General features: G+C 40.8%; 1 protein-coding gene across 2 annotated transcripts; it reads right to left on the bottom strand.

Moving 5' to 3' along the window:
* Positions 1-223: 223 nt before the first annotated feature.
* On the bottom strand, positions 224-5545 carry LOC121769248 (adenylosuccinate lyase-like). 2 transcript variants are annotated; one of them, XM_042166001.1, is made up of 11 exons: positions 5283-5545; positions 4808-5052; positions 3789-3944; positions 2740-2955; positions 2354-2536; positions 1914-2135; positions 1574-1690; positions 1347-1490; positions 1123-1224; positions 957-1025; positions 224-767 (listed from the first exon to the last, which is right to left on the bottom strand). In XM_042166001.1, exons 2-11 carry the CDS (start codon positions 5000-5002, stop codon positions 534-536), a joined length of 1638 nt encoding a protein of 545 aa, XP_042021935.1. In that variant the 5' UTR covers positions 5003-5052; positions 5283-5545; the 3' UTR covers positions 224-533. The 2 variants fall into 2 exon arrangements, with proteins under 2 accessions (XP_042021935.1, XP_042021936.1); XM_042166002.1 differs by having other exon boundaries at positions 5314-5545.
* Between the last annotated feature and the right edge of the window lie 16934 nt (positions 5546-22479).

Raw genomic sequence — 22479 nt, 5'->3', positions numbered from 1 at the left:
TTACCAGAAGAAACAAGCTCATACAGTAGGGGCACTTAGAGAATCGAAGGGTGGAGTGGTTTGACTGGAATGGTAGTGGCAGGGCTAAGTCGCCACTCGCGTGGCTGGAACAGTGTCAACGACAACGGTGCACCTGACCTCTTCTGGACAGTCCGGAGTCCCTTGACATCAAGCTGAAAGCTATCCCATAATGGTTAAAATTGAGATAAATATGATAATTAAATATAATGTGACAATAAAACTCCATTGTATTGCACAAACTGACATCACCAATTATCCGAAAGAACATAGTTTTGTTTCCATATCAATTTTGATGGACAATTGCGAAAAATTAAAAATAAAGATTATAATGACAATCAAATATGATAGGACAAAAACCGGGCGAATTCACTAAATAGCTGTTCTTTTTCAATACATGGTTCCCGGAATTATACATATCCAGAAACATTTCCTACAAAAATTGTAGTGATAGAAGAGATGATCGAACCATATGCGAAGCGTGTTTCATCGACCAACAAAGTGAGCAACTGCACTCAGGAAAGGCTTGCTCCGTTCACCGAGCTCCTAACGAGGTTCAGCTTCTTCGCCAACTCTTCAGCTTCCCCAGTATATGTATGGGGCGTCAAATCTAAGAGACCTTTCTTGGCTTCTGTGGGAATGTCCAGGCCATCGATGAACTCTCTTATGCTTTCTCTAGTGACTGCTCTTCCTCGCGTTAGCACTTTAAGCTTCTCATATGGCTCTGGAACACCATATCTCCGCATTACCTATAAACAGGCGTAAAAAGGGCCACATTGAGAGATACAATTATAGAATCTATCGTCACCGGAAAAGAAACTGCTTAGTACTTGGACTGAACAAAAGTGTACTAATTGCATCACAATACGGCCCCAAGTTGCTGTCTGTTCTGAACAAGAAAGCAGAATGGGATGTAAAGTATGACAGAAGACACATACAGTTTGTATTGGCTCCGCAAGCACCTCCCAAGTCTGGTTCAAGTCTGCATTCAGCGAAGCTTCATTGACCTATATTTAGTAGACAATTTAAAGGAGATCATCAAATCATACAAAAATACTATATGTATTGTAGGCTGTGGAAATCAACACAAATAATATTTCATACCTGGAGCTTTGCGATTCCTTGCAATGCACTTTTGTAGGCAATAAGAGAATGTCCTAACCCAACACCCATGTTCCTCAGAACAGTCGAATCAGTCAAGTCTCGCTGCAATGAAAAATCACAGGATGGTCAGGATTTAGATGCTTAAAGTCAATAATGAAGATAAATACAGCTTAAATATGCACTGAAAATTTTATATTGCTTCAAATTATTTGGAAAAATGTTACCTGCATGCGTGATATAGGTAACTTTGTGCTTAGATGTGATAAGCCTCCATTTGCAATTCCACAATTGCCTTCGCTATTTTCAAAGTCGATTGGATTAACTTTGTGGGGCATCGTTGAGGATCCAATCTCCCCCGCCTTAGTTATCTGCTTAAGGTTGAGAATGTATCAATTTGGCATGATGCAAGAGAAAAATGATATACTATCAAATAACAGATTGTTGCTCGCACCTGCTTGAAGTAACCCAAAGAAATGTATCCCCAGACATCTCTGTCAAAGTCTACTAAAATGTTGTTGAAAAGCATAATAGAGTTGAAAAGTCTAGCCATATAGTCATGAGATTCAATCTGTATTAGAAGGATAATAAATGGTTAGTTAGTTAAGGTTTTCACAGAAAAATCCTTTTTCGATCTGAAATAGAAAAGGACGAGTGATTTTTTTTTGCCAGACAATCACTCTTGTGAGATGGAATTAAACAACACTCAAAAGAGCAGATATTAGATACTGTCATACGAAAATGAACCTAATAAGCAACAACTAAAATTAGAAACTCATTATTTCCTTACATACCTGAGTTACATAGGGATTAAAACTTATTCCAAGAGATGTCACAAACTCCTCTGCAACCCGTGGCCAATTCACTTCAGGGTATGCAACTAGATGAGCATTGTAGTTTCCAACGGCCCCAGCAAACTTTCCTAAAATTTCAATTTGCGACAATATCTCACGTTCTCTACTGAGTCTATATGCAAAGACCGCCATTTCCTTCCCTAATGTGGTTGGTGAGGCTGGCTAAAAATCACAAAAACGTCACAAAGTGGAAAATATGGTTAGCTATTTCTCAATCGACCATAGAATGACGGAAACAATCTTGATAAATATTTCTGTGCTTTCGTATCTGATTAATGCATGTTAATGTATCACCAATACACAATAGAAGACTACAATGCAGGGGCATGATAATATTAAGTATGAAAATTATTTGAAAGCTTAGCACTGAAGTGTATTACTTGTCCATGAGTTCGAGACAACATAGAGATGGAAGCAGTTGCAGTTGCAATGTCACACAAAGCTCTGATCAATTTGTCCATAGAAGGTAGTATGACTTTATTGAGGGAATCTTTCAGCATCAACGCATGCGCCAGATTGTTAATGTCCTCCGACGTGCAAGCAAAATGGAAAAATTCAAGCACCTAACAAAATGAATAGTGCTTAGTACACACTATGAATCACAAGAGAAATGTAAATCCCCTGAAAAAAAAGGAAAGGACATCAAGATTTGAATTCATATAAGTGCTACAACGACAACCGAATTCTTGTTAGATATTCAAAGCAATATTATAATGCCAAAATCAGATTCAAAATCATCCAAGCCCAAAGGTATAGACATTTGCACCTTATATATCTCTGGATGAGACTGACATTTTTGTTTCAGAAAGTACTCAACAGCTTTGACGTCATGGTTAGTCACCTTCTCAATTTTCTTCACCTCCAATGCATCGTTCAGGTTAAATTGATCGATTAAATTTTGAAGATAAGACTCGGCTTCTTTAGAGAACTTCAGGACCTCAGAGACTTCATGGATTTGAGAAAGCTTGAGCAACCATTTAATCTGAAAGAAGTTGTTTAAGACCATTCAGAAGGTGAAAGAGATCAATGTGGATGAATCTCATATAAAATGTAGCTTTTATGTAACAACAAATCATATCAAATCTATCCACGCTTTATCATGTCCAATAAAACATCAACAAAACTCCATACAACTCAGTTAAGTAACTTCCGCAATATTTTGAGTGAAAGGCTTGACTCTTTGAACTGCACCAAATTAAAATAAATCATGTGTTGGGAAAGAGAAGAAGGAGGATTTCCATTTCCACAAATCTGAAATAAATCCTAAATTCTTAATTCCAGATGAAAAACAATAGCTACTAAGTCTAATATACTTTCGATCCTATCTCCTTATACCCACCAGATACCACCTGAACAAGCAGCTAGTGAGAACAATATTCTTGATAGATAAGCCACCATTACATTTTTTGGTCAAAAACTAAAGTCACTCCATCTGTAATATTAAGTTGTAACAATATACTATATGGTTAGTGTGTGGGATAGGAAAAGTAACTTCGATGGGATTACTAACTAGCAACTAACAAGAACTATTCTTTTTTAGGCTAATAGTCAAACAAGAAATTATCTATTCATATTAATAAACCTTATAGGGTGTATAAACTAAAACGAACGAGTTCCTTATGATAGTCTCCACTCTCCAGCCATGTAGTTCTTATTTTCATACGAGCTAATTGATCATGGCACTTATGCCACATACAACATCTAGTACATTTTACGAATGTGATGTAAGAGCCTAGATACATCTAGCCCACTGCCCGCTGTTATAGTGATGACCAGCAAAAATAGTTATAATCGAATTGTAACCCAAATGCTTACCTCAACCACAACTCGATACTTAATAAGACCGAATTCACTCATAAAAGGAGCCAAATCCTTCACTTTGGACCAATAACGTCCATCCAAGGGGCACAAAGCTGCCAAACTTGATAGCTCAAGATCCAGTACATAATCATCAGCAGCCGTCGAGTTTACCTGGAAAAACGATGCAACTTACATCAGGCAAAGTTCTATTCTTTCACATGTGAAGACATCAGTCAAGATAAGTTATGTCAACCTAATCAGGGTATCAAGTTACAAAAAAACATGAAACTTCCCTTGACTATCTCTTTTCTTTTACCAATTACCATTATATCCTCATATATCATGAACTAATCTGAACATGCAAACCTAGTTACCCACAGCAATCCAAATTCCGAAGCACAGATTTTTCTGAATGTTGAGAAACAGCAGTGTATCTGAAATATGCCCTTAAATGATAAAGACAAGAAACACTTCTTGCATAAGTATCAATATGCCAACTCATGTTGACTCTAGTTTGAAACTGGTTCAAAGTCAACCAGGCTACACTTCGTATGTACCCATAACAATATCAATTGAGATGATTGTCATAGACATCTATTGATCAACAAACAAAATTATTTGTGCTTGTCCCTGGAATTCCATTTGATTTTCGACTAACAAAAGATACTTCCAATTGTTCCCATGATTGATAAATAGAACCTGAATTGGTCATTATGTTCCCCTTACTTCTACTGCAAATATCAAAACCATAATCTACTATCCGCTAGGATTAGGAATAATTAATACAGATTCAACTTTCTAGTACTCCCTCATTCATAAGTTTGAGCAAACCATAATATATAGTAGTATTTCCTAATCTATATTCATCTTATCCAAAATAACCTATCTTCAAACAACCACAAACCTTTCCAACTCTAATCCTAAAAATGAACTAAGCGAACTAAGCACCTCTTCAATGTAGAAACCAGCAAGAAACTTAACTGTACACACATTCATTAGAATCTTAGGTTCCTCAGCAAAGTTGTGTACATTACCTTCGAAACAGAATCGGTGATGCTGTTGTTCACTTTGACGGATGTTCGCCCCATGGGATTCCGACGAGAGTGTGAAAAAGAATATGAGGCGACGCGATTACAGTTAAGATTGCAAGGTTTGATGTGGTGGAGATGGCTGAAGCACGAGGTCGTGGTTTTGGTGTTGAAGCTCCCGACTCCGACACCCAAATCCATCTAAGCAATAGCAATAGGGAAAGTCTGACGACGTTTGGAGGTGCTAGGTACTGTAGAGAATTCAGTTAGAAAGGAGTTAACAAAGTAACAAACCTAAAACTATAACATCAATTACATAAATTTCTCTTTTCTTTGAAAAATTTCTACTGATTTTGCTTCTTTGCAATTAGTTTTATCTATACTGCTCTTCTTCTATTTCTTGAAAAACATACCGATATTCTGATATTCACTAAACACACACAATGGCACAAAATCAGTTCATTCCAATTCAAAATCGAACCTTTGTGCGGTATATAAGAACAGAGTAGCACCTTGAATTCCTTCCTGACGTCTGGACGTGACACAACGGAAACAAACTGATGCAGCCGATGGAAAGCAGCAGCGTAGAATATCTAAGAGACAGCAACTCGCGATAGTTAAGTTTGTCTTCACTTTTGGAGATTTTTCTGTACAAATGGAAATTGAAGAAAATCAATGGAGAAGAGACACAAGTGCGGCGGTAATGGAATTTAGGGCGGGCTGAGAGGGTGCGGTGGTTAAAACGCACTGAATTGCTATTGAAACGCAACAATTTAATTTACACTTAGGCCATCCACAACGCTGTTCCTATACCGTTCCTAAACCTGTTCCTATACCGTTCCTAAACCGTTCCTTAAACTGCTGTTCCTATACCGTTCCTAAACCGTTCCTAAACCGTTCCTTAAACTACTATTTGCGGGTCCCACTGTACTTTTTTACTCCATTCCTTAACTAAGGAACGGAACCTGCAACCCTCCGTTCCTTAACCGTTCCTTAAATTACTATTCATTCAATTTCATTTTTTATTTTTATTTCCAACTCAATTCAATTAAAACAAACACACTTTAATAAAAAAACAAACACACTTTATTAAAAAAACACACAACATTAAAACAAAGTTACAACTTAAACTTAAAAAAATAAAAAGTACACAATAAAAATCCTAAAAAAATAAAAGTACACAATTTTAATAATTTCATCCGCCAAAGTTTGCCCAAATGTGCTCAATTAGATCCTGTTGGAGTTGGGTGTGTGCGCTAGAGTCGCGTGTCCTTGCACGAATAGATAACCGTTCTTGTATAGACGGATGCGCTCCACTTCGAGGCGGACTACTTGCGGTTGAGCTTCCGGGGTATTTGGGGTCGAACCAATTTCCCGCCTCGGGTCCTTCGTCTTGGACAATCATGTTGTGCAAGATTATGCACGTATACATGATGTCGACCATGTTCTTCATGAACCACGTACGAGCCGGGGCTTTGATGATGTTGAAGCGCGCTAGGAGAACCCCGAACGCCCTCTCCACATCCTTGCGAGCGGCCTCCTGCTTCTGCGCAAAAAGAGCCTGCTTTGGGTTCGCAGACCCACTGGACGTCTTCACGAAGGTAGGCCACTTCGGGTAGATGCCATCGGCGAGATAGTACCCCATTTTATAAAGCCGGTTGTTGGCGACGAAGTTGATGGCCGGCGCTTTACCATCCAAAACTTCGGTTAAGAGGTCGGACTGGTGGAGCACGTTTACGTCGTTGTTCGACCCGGGAACCCCGAAGTACGCGTGCCAGATCCAAATGCGGTAGTCGGCAACGGCCTCGAGTATAACGGTTGGGTGGGTGCTGATGCGAATCAAATTGAACATTTTTATTCCCCTAACTTTACATGATTTATACTGTTTGATGCTTGCAAAAGTTTGTTTTATGGTGTAGGTAGAGGAATGAAGCTCGGATGGTGAAAAAGATGGGCGAAAATTCCAGCATGTCCTCAAAATTGGCCACCCGGCCGGGTGAATTTTATTCTCAATAATTACACCCGGCCGGGTGAATCATTTTTTAGCTGCAATCTGGCGGTTTTATTTTCCTCGGCAGTTTTGATGATTAAAAGAAGGAAAGGGACGAAACAGGAGATGAAAAAAAAGGTGTCAGGGAAAGTGAGAAAAAAGGAGGAGGGTCCACTCATCAAATTGGGGGGATTGAGTTGAGGGGACGTTTTTTGGAGTGACATGTTTCTCCCATCTGTTTAGCCTTTCCTTAGTTAACTTGCAGCTTAATTTTATCATTAGCTTATAGATTTCAAAACCTTCAAAACAAAATCCTTTTTAATTTGTCTTTTGTTTGTTTTCCAATTAAATAATCTACGCCTCCCTGTGGTTCGACACTTGAAGTACTACAGTCGACTCTGTACTCTTGCAGATAAATTGTAATATTATAGTTATTTTATTAAACTTGTGTGTTAATAATCCATTAATATAAAAGCTCGAAAATTACACATCAAGTTTTGGCGCCGTTGCCGGGGAGGCAACTGGTTATTTAATTTAGGATCCTTTTTGTTTTTTATTTTTGTATAGTTTTCTAACATTTTATTTTTTGTTTCAGAGTTGTAGCTAGAAGACTAAGTCGAGCCAACGACTTTAAACAAAGGCGCTAGTTGGGAGGCAACCCAATGAGTTTTTAGTTTTTTATCTTCTCTTAATAAATCGAGGGTTTTGTTTGCTCAATTCTTTCCTTCGATGTATTTTTATGAATTGAGTATTTTGTTTTCTTTTTGGTGTTTTAGTTTTTCTTTTTGTAGGAGCAAGATGGTGATAGGATTCACATTGGAGCTTAGGAGGAACCACACCCACAAAGGAACTTACACCCACCCACCCGAATGCACTATGGATATCACGCCAAGTTTGGGGGAGTGTTCTTTCCCTTTACTTTATATGTTCTTCTTTGCTTACATTGAGGACAATGTAGCATTCAAGTGTGGGGGGATTGTGAATGATTTTTATGCATTAGGCATGTTTTTTGGGTGTATTGCATGCTAAAGTGTTGTGAATCATGTAATTGACGGGTGCATGCTAGATCTTCGGCATTATGGTTGGAAAATCTTGCTTGATCTTACTTGATCTTTGAAGCTTAGGATGGATAGAATCTGTGCATGAATTTATTTGAAAGAGCATGTTGTGATTACATCCAATTTCTTGAGTTGAGGAGAGTATGAAAGTCATATGTCTTGTGGAAATTATCTTGAATTGATTTGCTTTATCGAGTTGCGTGTTGTATTCATTTGTGTCAACGATATGAGAGGATAAGGCACTAGGATGAACTCTATGGCCAAATGATCACATGCCTAGTCCTACACATGATCCCCTAGAAGCCACTTTGAGCTTAATTCCCTATCATTTGTGTAAACACTTGGCCAATCACTTAGCTACTGAAATAAGCCTTATTTTAGCCTCATTATTAGACCGTGCTACTATTTGGGTGCTAAATACTAGTTTGAGCTTTGTGGTTGAGTGTTGAGTGTTGGGTGGTGAATTGTAAAAGTGTAGACTTTTTTAGACTTGATGTAATGTAAAGGTGAAAAGAATGAAGTTCTAAAAAAAAGAAGAAAAAGACGACCTTCAAATTTGCAAGAGTCGAGGTCTTGTTAAAAAAATGAAAAAGAAAAAAAAAAGAAGAGAAAAAAAAAAGTTTGTGAAATAAAGTTAGAGCTTCTACTTGTTGCAATATGTAATCTTGTCTAGAATTAATTTCAAGTTTGGGGGAGTGAGAGTTTGGTTGTAAAATTTTGTTGTTTGATCTTTGGAATGAAGTTGTAGGAGGGAAGAATTTGGCACTCAAATGTGTAGCCTTTGAGCTCATTATCCATATTTATCCTACCTCATCCTTAGCCCCATTACAACCTTGAATTAAGACCTTGGACCTTATTGTTGACATTTTGTGGATGTTTTGCAAATAGCTTGGTAGAGTTAAAGAAGTTTGATTTGAAATCCGCAAGTCTATGTGATAAGTAATGCTTGATGAGTCAATGATGACGGTTTGAGTTGTATGATCCTATGCTTTGACTTACTTTGACATGCACCTTTACTTGAAGTTCTAGGTTGATGAGTGATGGTTCATGACAGTGGGAAATCTTGATTGGAATTGTTGGGGGTTTAGATTTTGTCATTCATGTCTCTATGTGATTCACTCTTATAAAAACTTTTGTGAGTTGAGCTTTAAAGTTTTGTGTTTTATGTGATCTTGCTCGAGGACGAGCAAGCAAATAAGTTTGGGGGTATTTGATGGGAATCAAATTGAACATTTTTATTCCCCTAACTTTACATGATTTATACTGTTTGATGCTTGCAAAAGTTTGTTTTATGGTGTAGGAAGAGGAATGAAGCTCGGATGGTGAAAAAGATGGGCGAAAATTCCAGCATGTCCTCAAAATTGGCCACCCGGCCGGGTGAATTTTATTCCTAATAATTACACCCGGCCGGGTGAATCATTTTTTAGCTGCAATCTGGCGGTTTTATTTTCCTCGGCAGTTTTGATGATTAAAAAAAGGAAAGGGACGAAACAGGAGATGAAAAAAAAGGTGTCAGGGAAAGTGAGAAAAAAGGAGGGGGGTCCACTCATCAAATTGGGGGGATTGAGTTGAGGGGACGTTTTTTGGAGTGACATGTTTCTCCCATCTGTTTAGCCTTTCCTTAGTTAACTTACAGCTTAATTTTATCATTAGCTTATAGATTTCAAAACCTTCAAAACAAAATCCTTTTTAATTTGTCTTTTGTTTGTTTTCCAATTAAATAATCTACGCCTCCCTGTGGTTCGACACTCGAAGTACTACAGTCGACTCTGTACTCTTGCAGATAGATTGTAATATTAGAGCTATTTTATTAAACTTGTGTGTTAATAATCCATTAATATAAAAGCTCGAAAATTACACATCAGGTGCTTTTGTGGCCGCTCGTGTAGGACCCCTTCCATGCCACCGAGCAATTCTTCCATTGCCAGTGCATGCAATCGACGCTGCCGAGCATCCCGGGGAATCCGTGCACTGTTTCGTGAAGGTCGAGCAGGAACTGAAAATCGGTCGTGCTTGGCCTCCGGAGAAATTCGTCGGTGAAGGCTGCTCGGACGCCTTTGCAGAATTTGAACAAGCACATTCGCCCAGTGCTGTCTCCGATGTGGAGGTATTCGTCGAACATGTCGGCCATTTGTCCAGTCGCAAGCTGGCGGATTGCTGCAGTACATTTCTGCAGCGTCGTGTGGCTGGGACGGCCGACCGCGTCGAACCCTTCCTGAAAGAACTCTTCCCAGGCTGCCAAAGTATTGGCGATGTGGAGAATAACGGTTTCCCCATGCGGAAACGGCGACGGAAGTACGTATCTCCCCAAACCGGGTTATCGCAGAAGTAGTCGCGTACTAACCTTGCGGCGGCTTCCTCCCGGTTACGATGGATGTACGTAAGGGAGCGTCGTTGGGGCGGCGCGGCTTCTTCCGCCTCCCGTCGTCGATCTTCTTCAAGTGATTGTTCCAATATTTGACGCATTTGTTCAAAAGGATCCATTAGCTTGATTAAATTTGGGGTGGAAATAGAGAGGATTTGAGAGGAATAGATGTGTGTTTGTGAGTGAAATGAGTATCAAATAGGAGTATTAATAGAGTAAATAAATTTAAAAAAATAAATAAATAAATAAATAACGGCAAAAAAAACGGTAACAATACCGTTGCAAAAAAATATATTTTTTTTATTAAATTCGAATTTTTTTAAAAAAACGAATTATTGCGTCACCGTGACGACGCCCACTAGCGGGGCAGCGAGTGGGCGTCACGCGTCGAATGGGAGGCCGCCACGTCGCCTCGGCGCGTGGCGGAACGTGTCGTGCCGCGTCTCGCGGGAACGGCACCCGGCACGGAATGACGACGACACGGGCGGCTGCAGCGCGTGCCGCCGCGGTTCCGTTCCTCCGGAACGAAATAAGGCACCGCAACGGCACGCGTTGCGGGTGCTCTTAGGAGCATCTACGATGGATGTGGGAGTCCTAGTGGTGCCCTCTCAATTAAACTCAATTTATTTTTATTTTTTATTATTATTATATTTTAATTTTATTTTCAATTACTAAAATATCAAAATATATTATATTAAACCCTGCGAATGAAAAAAAAACAACATTACTTAATTTTAGAAAAAATACATCATACTTAGCTAAAGAATTTTTTTTAAAAAATTAGGATGTGAAAAGTGAATGAGGATTGGGTATTTATAGTAGTTTAAAGAATTTAAAAAAAAACGCAAAAAAATGAAAAGATCGGGCTCGGGCGCGGGGCTGCAATGGATGCCCGATTGATCGAGCGCGAGATCGGGATGACTGATCTTTCGGTTGCACGGCTCGGGCTCGGGCGTTTGCAGTGTATGCCTGTGGACGCCCGAGCCCGATCTCGGGCAATCCGGCGTGAGATCGGGCATCTACCGTGGATGCTCCTATTTCTTTATTTTGTTTTACTGTTGGTACTCCCATTTCTCATTTTTATAATGTAAATAATTTAATGGAGTACTCCTTATAAACTAGAAATATATGTACACGTAACATACAATTCCCATTTCTCTCTTTATAATATAAATATTTTTGTTTTCATTATGCTTCGTTTCTTTTATTTAAATACTAAAAATATTATGAAATCAAATAGAATTATCTATATACGTATATGTTAAAACTTAAAATAATTATAAATCGTAACTACTCCATGATTTAATAAATATTTTTATAGTTCATATTTTTTATTTAATTTTTAAATATTTTGAATATTTAAAGACTTTAAAATGTTCTAAAAAAGAATAAAGTATGGATATATTTAAATCAATTTAAAATTTTAAGTTTTCAAATTGAATATATGCATATTTACTCCATACAAATACTATATTACTCCCCCCGTCTGCCATTAAGAGTCGCATTTCTTGGCGGCACGAGTTATAAGAGCATCTGCAACGGTGGTGGGGAAGAAGGCCGCCGTCCGTGCCAGCGGCGAGGACGAGGCTCGTCGCCGCTGCTCGATGCATCGAGCAGCGCCGTGCCAGCGAGCAGTCGACGTGGCGGCACACGATTGGGCAACGGCATAGCCATTGCCTTTGAATAATATTTTTTTAATTCGTTAATTAATTTTAAATGATGATAAAAAATAAAAAAAAATATTTTCCAAATCCCAAAAATATGGCCATTTTTTTGCCCATTTTTTCTGAATTTTTTTTATTTTTTTTATTTTTTTTCCCAAAATCATCTATAAATACACACATTCATCATCCATTTATCACATCAAATCATCTCTCATTCATCTCTCATTCATAATTCTCATACAAACTATCAACAAATTCATCCCTCACTCAAAACCTCAAATGGATTTCACTCATATTATGGCGGAAGCAGAGCGCGAAGAACAAGAATACTACGAACAACATCGTGTCGCTTACGAAGCATATGTCGCGGCGAATACCCCCGCTCCTCCTCCTCAACGAACTAGATCAAATCGCCGCTACATCCATCGTGACCGGGAGGGAGCCCACGAAAGGCTCGTTGCCGACTACTTTGCCGACCAGCCGCGGTTTCCGGCAGATTACTTCAGGCGCCGTTTTCGCATGTCAAAGCTCTTGTTCATGCGAATTGTCAACACATTGTCCGCACGTGTTGAATTCTTCCAAACAGGTCCAGATGCAGCCGGCTGGCAAAGTATCACGCCGTTGCAGAAGTGTACGTGTGCCATCCGATAACTCGCTACTGGGCAAACGGCCGACATCTTCGACGAGTATTTGCATATCGGTTGTGGTACGTGAATAATATCGCCGACATCATGTTCACGTGTATTATCTTACACAACATGATTATAGCCGACGAAGGGCCGAGGGCGGCTAGCTTCTACGACGAGGATGAAGCCGGAAGCTCAACAGCGAGGTCTCCCCCACGCCGAGGTGAGCATACGACGGTTGGCCAGAGGATCGAGACAAGGCACACAATGCGCGATACCCGAACCCACATTCAGTTACAAGAAGACCTAATCAACCACATGTGGATGAAAATCGGCAACGAGTAGTGGTTTTTTTAATTTTTAGTATTTTAATTATGTAATTTTTAATTTTTAGGCTTTTAATTATGTCGTTTTTATTTTATTTATCATTTGTAATTTTATTTAGGTTTTTTAATGAATTTTATTATTATGGAAATGTTATTGTTTAATTGAATTTTAAATTAATTGTGCTCGTCCTTGCGGAAGAGCACAGCTGTGGGTGTTGTGCTCTTGCCAGAGAGCAGGCAGAAAAAGTAGGGCCGGACACACAACCGTGCCGCTGGCAAGAGCACGGTTGTGGATGCTCTAAGAAATGTTAACAAAAGTGTAGTGGAAAAAAATTAGTGGAATACGAGTCTCAATTATACTATATATTACTCTTTTCATCCGTCATTAGGAGTCCCGTTGACTTTTTTGTACTCTTTTTTTATATAAATGATAAAAAATAGTTAAAGTGAGAAAATGGTTAAGTAAGAGAGAAAATATTGTAGATAAGCTAAACCATAAACCCTTTAACTATGGAGTATCATTTTTATAAAAAGAGTGTAGAAAAGTCAACGGAACTCCTAATGGCGGACAAAGAGAATAGTTTTAAATGAAATGTGAGTGGAATGTGGACCCCCCGGCATCGTCTGCCGGGGTCTCCTCCCCCCTCGAGGCAAACTCTTGTGGCCCGATGCCAGAACCGCCCTCACCAGACGAGTATTGGCCACTCGTCGTGTGCTTCGTGCGCTTCGAGGTCGAGCCCGAGCTGGACCGCACACCGTCGGCCCACCTTTCCTCATCCCTGACGACCTCCCAAACATCGGCATATTTGAATTATTTGTCGGTGTCTTCGTAGTAGACCCGCAAAGCCGACCTCAGAATGTCGGCTCCCGTGGCTCCGTTTTGGTACTGAGCTGTTTCATTCTTGTAGATGCCGCAGAATCGTTTGACCTCTCTGTCGACTCGGTCAAAGTGAGCACGGAGCATCTTATATGTGCGGCGGCGGGTCTTTTTCGGCTTAATCTCGTGGTAGGCCTCGGTGACCTTTTCCCAGAAGCACTTCCGGGGTTGTTGATTCCCGACGATGGGATCGTACGAGATGCTGATCCAGGCGTTGTACACAGCCAGCGTTTCTTTGGGGCAGTACGGATGCCGGCCTATATCCTCCTCCTCCTCCTCCGCCTCCCTTGTCACACCTCAACCCCTCTGACGTATACTCTTATAATAAATAAATCCCTTATCATAAAAGCAATCAATACACGTGTCTAATTCAAAGAACACCTATATTATATAAGTTCAAACCAACACCTATCCGATACATATTTCAAAATATCATGTAAAGTAGTGAAACCCTCTCACCACTCTATATACTATACATTTATCTACATGCAAAATGATGAGGATGAGAAGGTTGCCAATATGCGTCAGCCGCCGAACCTGATAACACGTGGAGTTCCTATGACCCACGTCAGTCAAAACTTTACTGCTATCTTATTCCTGAAAATTTTAGTGGTTTATATGAGCCACAACTCAGTATATATAAATTTCCACCTTTAATCTCACATGATACAAACATCAAGCATATTCTTTTATCAATACATATAATCAGAAACAATATATAACATAATTTAAAAACAAACCATTTCATATTCATATGTATATGCATATGCATATGTCATTCTATTCAGTTTATTATTTTTTAACAGTCAAGCCTGGTATCTGCCCGGGATTTTCAATATGATTGACCCGTAGGTCCCATTATGATTTGACCCGAAGGTCCCACTGTAATTTGACCCGAAGGTCCCAATATGTTTGACCCGAAGGTCCCAATATGATCGACCCGGAGGTCCCACTATGATTTGACCCGAAGGTCCCAATATGTTTGACCCGAAGGTCCTAATATGATCGACCCGAAGGTCCCAATATATCCACTGTGATTTCAGATCCAGGGCAAAACCGTCACAGATCCTCTTTAATCCAATGATTCACATAATCGGTATCATAAACATATCCTTTGCACCAATAACATATCCATATCATATTCCATCAAATTATCCAATATATCTAAACAAACATGTCCAATTCAGCAATCAAATATTCATATCAATTTCACACCATATAATCCAATAATTCACTCCAATTTAACATATAACAATCAACCACATAACACATGTAAAACTAAAAGTATAATTTATACACACCTTATCACGATAGGTAATCTGGTCGAACACTAGCTCTTAATTCCCGATCTACGTTCCTTGATCTTAACTACATAAGCTCAAACTATGACCTTATACTCTCTGCACTCCGTCTCTTTCCTCTTCTTTTTCTTATTTCCCTCACTTTTTCTTCTTCTTTCTAAATTTTCATGCTAAAAATAATAAACAAAAATACTCTATAGTAATGATACATGACGGCAAAACTAGGTGACTCACCTTGTATTTTGTTTTATATTTATAAGAAAAACACGTAAAAAGAAAAATTAGAAAAGTGTAACTTTGTAAAAATTTAGGCTAGAAAGTAATACATAAAAATGCTCAGCTAGGCCACGTACACACATTGATTTATTTAATGCATGTAACCTTTGTTTATCCAAAAACATGCATATATCCTATAATTATATATATAAGAGTAAAAGCCAAAATTGATCATAAACATATGCCCATTTTACAATTTTGGTCTTAAACTTTATCTTTTGAATTTTTTGGTCATGTACAATTTAAATTGGATCACAATTGGTCCTCCGTTAACAATTCCGTTAATATTTAACAGTCAACGATTTTAATCACAATTTTGACCAACTTAAGCATGTTAATTGTGATTACCAACTCCCTAATTAAAACCTTAATTATTTTAATGATATACTCCCTCCGTCCCGCACTACTTGCACTTATTTCCTTTCTGGGCGTCCCAAGTTATTTGTACTCTTTCCATTTTTAGTAACAATTTATACCTACAGCCGTAATTGTTGACTTTGTCTATCACTCATTCCTTAATCTCCGTGCCCAAAAGGAAAGGTGCGAGTAGTGCGGGACGGAGGGAGTATCATTTAAAATACCAAATAAATAATATTAAAAAACAAAAGAAAGAGTAAGAAATAGGTTCAGGCGTTCATTCTCACTTCGACGGCGCCGTTCTCCCTCAAATTACCTGACTCGCATATTTACTCTTCAACTCTGTTTAGATTTTGATTTGTTCACTCAATCCTGAACCAATTTTTTACTATTACCGTTTTCAGCTCACATGATTGGTTCAGCATTTCTTGTCATGTTATTGTGATGCTGCAAATTATCACGTGATTCTTATAGCAAATTGATTATTTTATGTACTACTTCTAAGTTCTATTGTTGATCTAATCTGGGAATTTATAGCTGAGTATAGAGATCTGGTTTTATTGGGTCTATCTTTTTGGTTTTCTTTCTCTGGTTTTGGAAAATGGGTGGTTCAGTAGAGAGAGTGGTGGCTGTGATCATGGTGGGTGGCCCAACTAAAGGTAACATCTTTTGATTTTCATTCTTGCTTGATAATGACCACCAATGTCTGATTCTTGTGTAATTGTGATTTAATTATATTTTTCAATAGTCATGTTGTTGGTTCTGTTAGTTTGTTAGAAGAGAAAGCTAAGATTTTTGGGGAATAATGAAGCTTTAATCCTGTTTCTTGATTGCTTGGTGATGGTTTTGGAAATGCAGGGACTGAACATGGAAGTGAGTTCTCCCTCACTTCGACGGCGACGGCGACGGCAATAATCAAAAAAATAAATTTGATTATTAAATAATTAAAAATTGTTTAGGTGGGCCACAGTTAAATATTAACGGAATTGTTAACGGAGGACCAATTGTGATCCAATTTAAAATGTACAGGACCAAAAAATTCAAAAGATAAAGTTTAGGACCAAAATCGTATAATGAGCCTATGTTCAGGACCAATTTTGACCTTTACTCTATATATAAATATTTATAAAGTACGTACATGAATAATAGTACTATATTATCTCATGCACATATACACACGTTACTATACCTACACATGCATACTGTCACGCCCCGCATTTCCTAAGGATAGGAAGTACGGTGGACCGCGACTAGGGGAGGAATAAAGAAGCGGGGAAGAAAGGGGAGAACAAGAATACTTGACCCGAAATCGTTTAATTAGAGGAAGTTCACTTCAAAACAATGTACTGTAGCGACATTTCTAAAGTTAAAGTAAACAGAGTTTAAATGAAAACATTGTATCGGATTACAAAGCAGCGGAACAGACCAAGAGATAGATAATGCCGGGTATGACGACACGACACCATCCAAAAGGCAAAGTAAAAACACAATTTTGACTTTAATTGCTCAACATCCGTCATCCCCATCGTCGCTCAACCTGCACATTAAGAAAACAACATGCAGGGCTGAGTACTTATTGCACTCAGTGGACACACGCCAAAATCATAGTTTGTCATGCCATAACAGTGTAACCTTGGGGTTTTAAGTGTAAAGAAAATAACCCAAGTACACTAAAACATATTTCATAAATTCGACTGCGCAGTCATTTTCAGATATTGCCACCCTTATTCCCACCATCATACACTATCTGATCCAACGGGTGACAAGGGGCGTGGCCACACCCCAGGTCAACTAGACCGGCCAACTTGCTCTCAGATGGCTCCCGATCTCGTGTACACTAGCCTGAGGGTTCGCAGCCCAACAGACCCGAATTCGATTAAACATATGTGGTAAACCACTTCAGATAGGTTTCAAAACAAAACAGTTGGCAAGACAAACAGTTCATCTCCATAAACATTTCCGGAACAGCGTCCGTATTAAAGATAACCCACAAAATAGTAGGGTAGAAAAGCCCACCTCAATTGCTTAGCTTTTAAATAGTTCCCTTCTTCAACCACAATTTCCTCGTAAAAGATCACCCTTTTGAAAGATAAATAAATGAGAATCATGATTAGACTCAGGGAAGACGAGACTTAGTCAACAATGCATGTTTTCTACGTGGATGACTTCAATATCTAGCACGTTACACATACACACACTTAACAACATCCTATAAGTCAAGCACACAGAATCACACGTCCGAAACACACCACGCACGCACCCGACACGCATACCACGCACCCACGACGCGCACACGACACACACCCGAAACACTCGTACTCCCGGTATACCCTCCTTGTGCAAACGGCTCACTTGGCTCGGAAAAGGTTCGGAAAAGGCTCGGTGTCTCGGCCTGGCTCGGCACCTCGGCCGACCGTCTCGGCCGCCTGGCTCGGCACCTCGGCCGACCGTCTCGGCCGCCTGGCTCGGCACCTCGGCCGACCGTCTCGGCCGCCTGGCTCGGCTCCTCGGCCGACCGTCTCGGCCGCCTGGCTCGGCACCTCGGCCGACCGTCTCGGCCGCCTGGCTCGGCACATGTCTCGGCGTCTCGCTCGGCCCTGGCTCGGCACCCGTCTCGGCACCTCTCTCGGCACTGGCTCGGCACTTGTCTCGGCATCTGGCTCGGCATCTGGCTCGGCGTCTCGGCCGCTGGCCCGATCAAGTGCACACCAGTTTTCCCCCCAACCAACGATTCTCATACCTTATACGACATTCACAACACACATTCTACATCCCAAAACACACCCGAAAACACGAGATCAACCCTCCAAAACTCTCCACAACACCACCCTAGGCCAAACCCTAAAACTCTCGGCCAACACACACAAAACACTCGAACAAAACGCTGATTCCTCCGAGCCATCCCTTGGCCAAACACACCCACATACATCATAATATCAAAACACCCAGATTCACACCCATTGCACAAAAACACATCACCCAGAAACGTACATCTCGCAGAACTGCGCAGTTTACTTACAAAAATCATTATAAAATCATCCGACGTCCATGAAGCTAAAATTTACACACCACACAGAAGACACACCCAAGTTTACACAGTTAAAATTTCGTACCAAAAGGAGATCGTTTGCTCAGTCAAAAAGGGGTCGGAACCCACTGTCAGTCACCACCGAAAACATACTCAACATAAACACATGATCACAAAACCTATTCAGCATTTAAAACATTCAAAACGTCCTAAATGCATGTGGTTCGGGTATGGAAATAGGGTTTTGGACTACCTTCTCGAGGAGTTCAAATGTAGTTCGAAAGCCTTCCCTACTCCGACTCCAAATCGGTACGCGAGAGTGTGATACCTTGATGAATTCAAGAAATCAATGAGAGGGAGTGAGTGGGGAAAGGTGAGAACCGAGAGGGAGGAAGAGAGAGAGAGACCTTACCGGTGTTGAGAACAAAAGCGAGAGGGAGATGAGAGAAACCGATGAGTGATTGGAAAGGAGATAATGTATCGGTTATGTGGGAGTGGGGAGGTTGAGAAAATAGTGGGGTGAGGGGGAGGGGTTTCGAAAATAGGGAGAAAGAGGTTTATAATTTGTTAATTAGGATTTTAATTCATAGCTTAATTAATTATTTCAATTACATGTTGCTTAGGTAAATAAAATCATATCCACAACAAGATATTCACAAAAAGAAACATCCCTTAATAAAAACAATATTCAAAATTTCTTTTTTTTTCGGGTATTACATTCCTCCCACCTTAAAAAAAATTTCGTCCCGAAATTTGCCTAGATCACTCAAACAGCTCTGGAAACTTCTCTCTCATCTTATCTTCTAATTCCCATGTTGCTTCTTCGACTCCATGATTCCTCCATCGTACTTTCATCACCGAAACAATTGACTTATTCCTCAATTCTTGCACCCTTCGATCCAAAATGGCCTCGGGCTTCTCCTCATAACTTAGATCGGGATTTAGGACCATCATCTCTTCTTGGTGAACTATGTGTGCGGGGTCAAACACATACTTCCTCAATTGTGACACATGGAAGACATTGTGCACCTTCCCAAAGCTTGGTGGTAGGGCCAATCTGTATGCTACCGCGCCGACTCTATCCAAAATCTCACACGGTCCGATAAATCGGGGTCTCAGCTTTCCTTTCACTCCAAATCGAGTTATTCCTTTAGAAGGGGCAACTTTCAGAAAAACTTTCTCTCCAGATTCGAATTGTGATCGGTCCTCCGAGCATCGGCGTATGATTTCTGTCGATCCTGCGCCTCTTTGATCCTCCCACGGATTTGTCGAACAATCTCTATCATCTCTTCTACAGAGTCTGGTCCGAGAATTCTTCTCTCACCCACTTCATCCCAATAAAGTGGGCGATCTACACTTCTTTCCATACAATGCCTCATATGGGAGCCATCTTGATAGTCGCTTGGTAACTATTATTGTACGCGAACTCAACCAATGGCAACACTTCTTCCCAACCCCAACCTCGATCTAGCACCACGGCTCGCAGCATATCCTCTAAGGCTTGAATCGTTCTCTCTGACTGCCCATCGGTTTGTGGGTGGAAGGCAGTACTAAAATTCAACTTAGTCCCCAACTCGCGCTGCAGGCTCGTCCAAAATCTAGAAGTAAATTTAGCATCGCGATCGGATGTAATTGTCGCTGGTACTCCATGCAAGCGTATAATCTCCCGCACATATATCTTAGCCAACTGGTTGGATCCATAGGTAGCACGAACCGGTACAAAATGAGCAGATTTGGTGAGGCGATCTATAATCACCAAATCACAGTGTTTCCTCGCTGGGATTTTGGCAGTCCTGTCACAAAGTCCATTGCAATATGTTCCCACTTCCATTCTGGAATCTCAAGGGGTTGCAATCTCCATAGGGCCGTTGGTGTAGCGCCTTTACTTGTTGACATGCTAGGCATCTCTCCACAAAAGCTGCAACATGCTTTTTCATACCGTTCCACCAAAATTGCCTCTTCAAGTCTTGATACATCTTGGTGCTTCCTGGGTGTGCAGCGTATGGGGTTTCATGTGCTTCTCTCATGATTTCGATCCTCAGGCCTTCATCCTTAGGCACACACAACCTTCCCTTGTATGTGAGACCATTATCCGCTGCCTCGTGAAAGTTTCCGAGTTCACCCGCCCCACTCACTTCTGAGCGAATCTTTTCTAGTAACGTATCCCGCCGTTGAGCTTCCACAATTCTGGCTCTTAAGTCGGGTTCCATCACCAACGTGGCTATTATTCCTTCCACAGTCTCGGGCATTCTCACTACTTCCAACCGCATCTTACTGAACTCTTGGATTAAACTCTCCTCGATAGTAAGAAAGGGTGGCCAGCTGAGATTGGCGACTTCCTACTAAGACTCGGCCACTCGTTTGCTTTTCCCGGATGGTAATTATACCACATCGTAGTCCTTCACCACTCGAGCCACCTACGTGGCGCATGTTCAAACTCCTTTTGCTCAAAGAGTACTTTAGAGACTCTTATGGTCCCGTGTATATCTCACAACGGACTCCATAGAGATGATGTCTCCAGATCTTCAGTGCAATGTACCACGGCTGGCCAGTTCTAAGTCATGTGTCGGATAGTTCAGCTCATGGGGCTTCAATTGTCCTCGATGCATATGCAATCACTTTCCCCTTCTGCATAAGTACCACATCCAAGTCCCACCTTCGACGCATCCGTACACCGCATAGTCAGTCCCTGACTCCGCACAGCTAGAATGGTGGCGGTGGTCAATTTCTCCTTCCAACAACTGAAAGCTCGCCTCACATTCTGGTGTCCAATTCATCTTGACTCCCTTTTTCAGTTGTTGTGTCATTGGCCTTGCTATCTTCGAGAATCCCTCAATGAATCTTCGATAATAGCCTGCCAGTCCTAAGAAGCTTCGAATTTCATTTTGTGTAGAAGGCGACTTCCATTCCTGCACCGCTTCCACCTTGGCCGGGTCTACACGAATTCCATCTGAGGTTACTATATGTCCAAGAAAGTTCACTTCCTTGAGCCAAAACTCGCATTTACTGAACTTGGCATATAGTTTCTCGTCCCTTAGAGTTGCTAGGACGGTTCTCAAGTGCTCTTTGTGCTCCTCCACGTTCTTTGAGTAAATGAGCACATCGTCGATGAAAACTAGGACAAACCGATCCAAAAATGGATGGAACACGCGGTTCATAAGGTCCATGAACACTGCCGGGGCGTTCGTCAGTCCAAAAGGCATCACAACGAACTCATAGTGACCATATCTTGTTCGAAAAGCCGTCTTGGGTACATCTTCTCGCCGAACCCTCAGCTGATGGTACCCAGACCTCAAGTCCATCTTAGAGAAGACTCCTGCCCCTCGAAGTTGGTCAAACAAGTCGTCTATCCTTGGTAGTGGATACTTGTTCTTCAGCGTCAGTTTGTTTAGCTCTCGATAGTCGATGCACATCCTCATCGTTCCATCCTTCTTCTTCACAAACACACTGGTGCTCCCCATGGCGACACGCTAGGTCTAATGAATCCCAATTCCAGTAGCTCTTGTAGTTGCACCTTAAGCTCCTCCAACTCTTTTGGCGCCATCCTATAAGGTGCCTTGGATATTGGTGCCGATCCGGGCTCCAGATCGATCGTGAATTCTACTTGCCTGTCGGGTGGGGGTCCCGGCAATGCATCGGGGAAGACATCGGGATATTCACTCACTATCGCCACATCTTCTATCTTCCTGTCTTTCTTCTCCTCCCCATTCAAATAAACAAGGTACGCTGGACATCCCTTCCTCATCATTGTAGTGGCTTGCAGCGCGGAGACAATGGACTTGCGTCGGTTCATTGAGATTCCGTAAAACC

The sequence above is a fragment of the Salvia splendens genome, chromosome 15, assembly GCF_004379255.2.
Source record: "Salvia splendens isolate huo1 chromosome 15, SspV2, whole genome shotgun sequence".
Lineage (NCBI taxonomy): Eukaryota > Viridiplantae > Streptophyta > Magnoliopsida > Lamiales > Lamiaceae > Salvia > Salvia splendens.
This window is presented reverse-complemented; position numbering and strand designations above follow the sequence as displayed.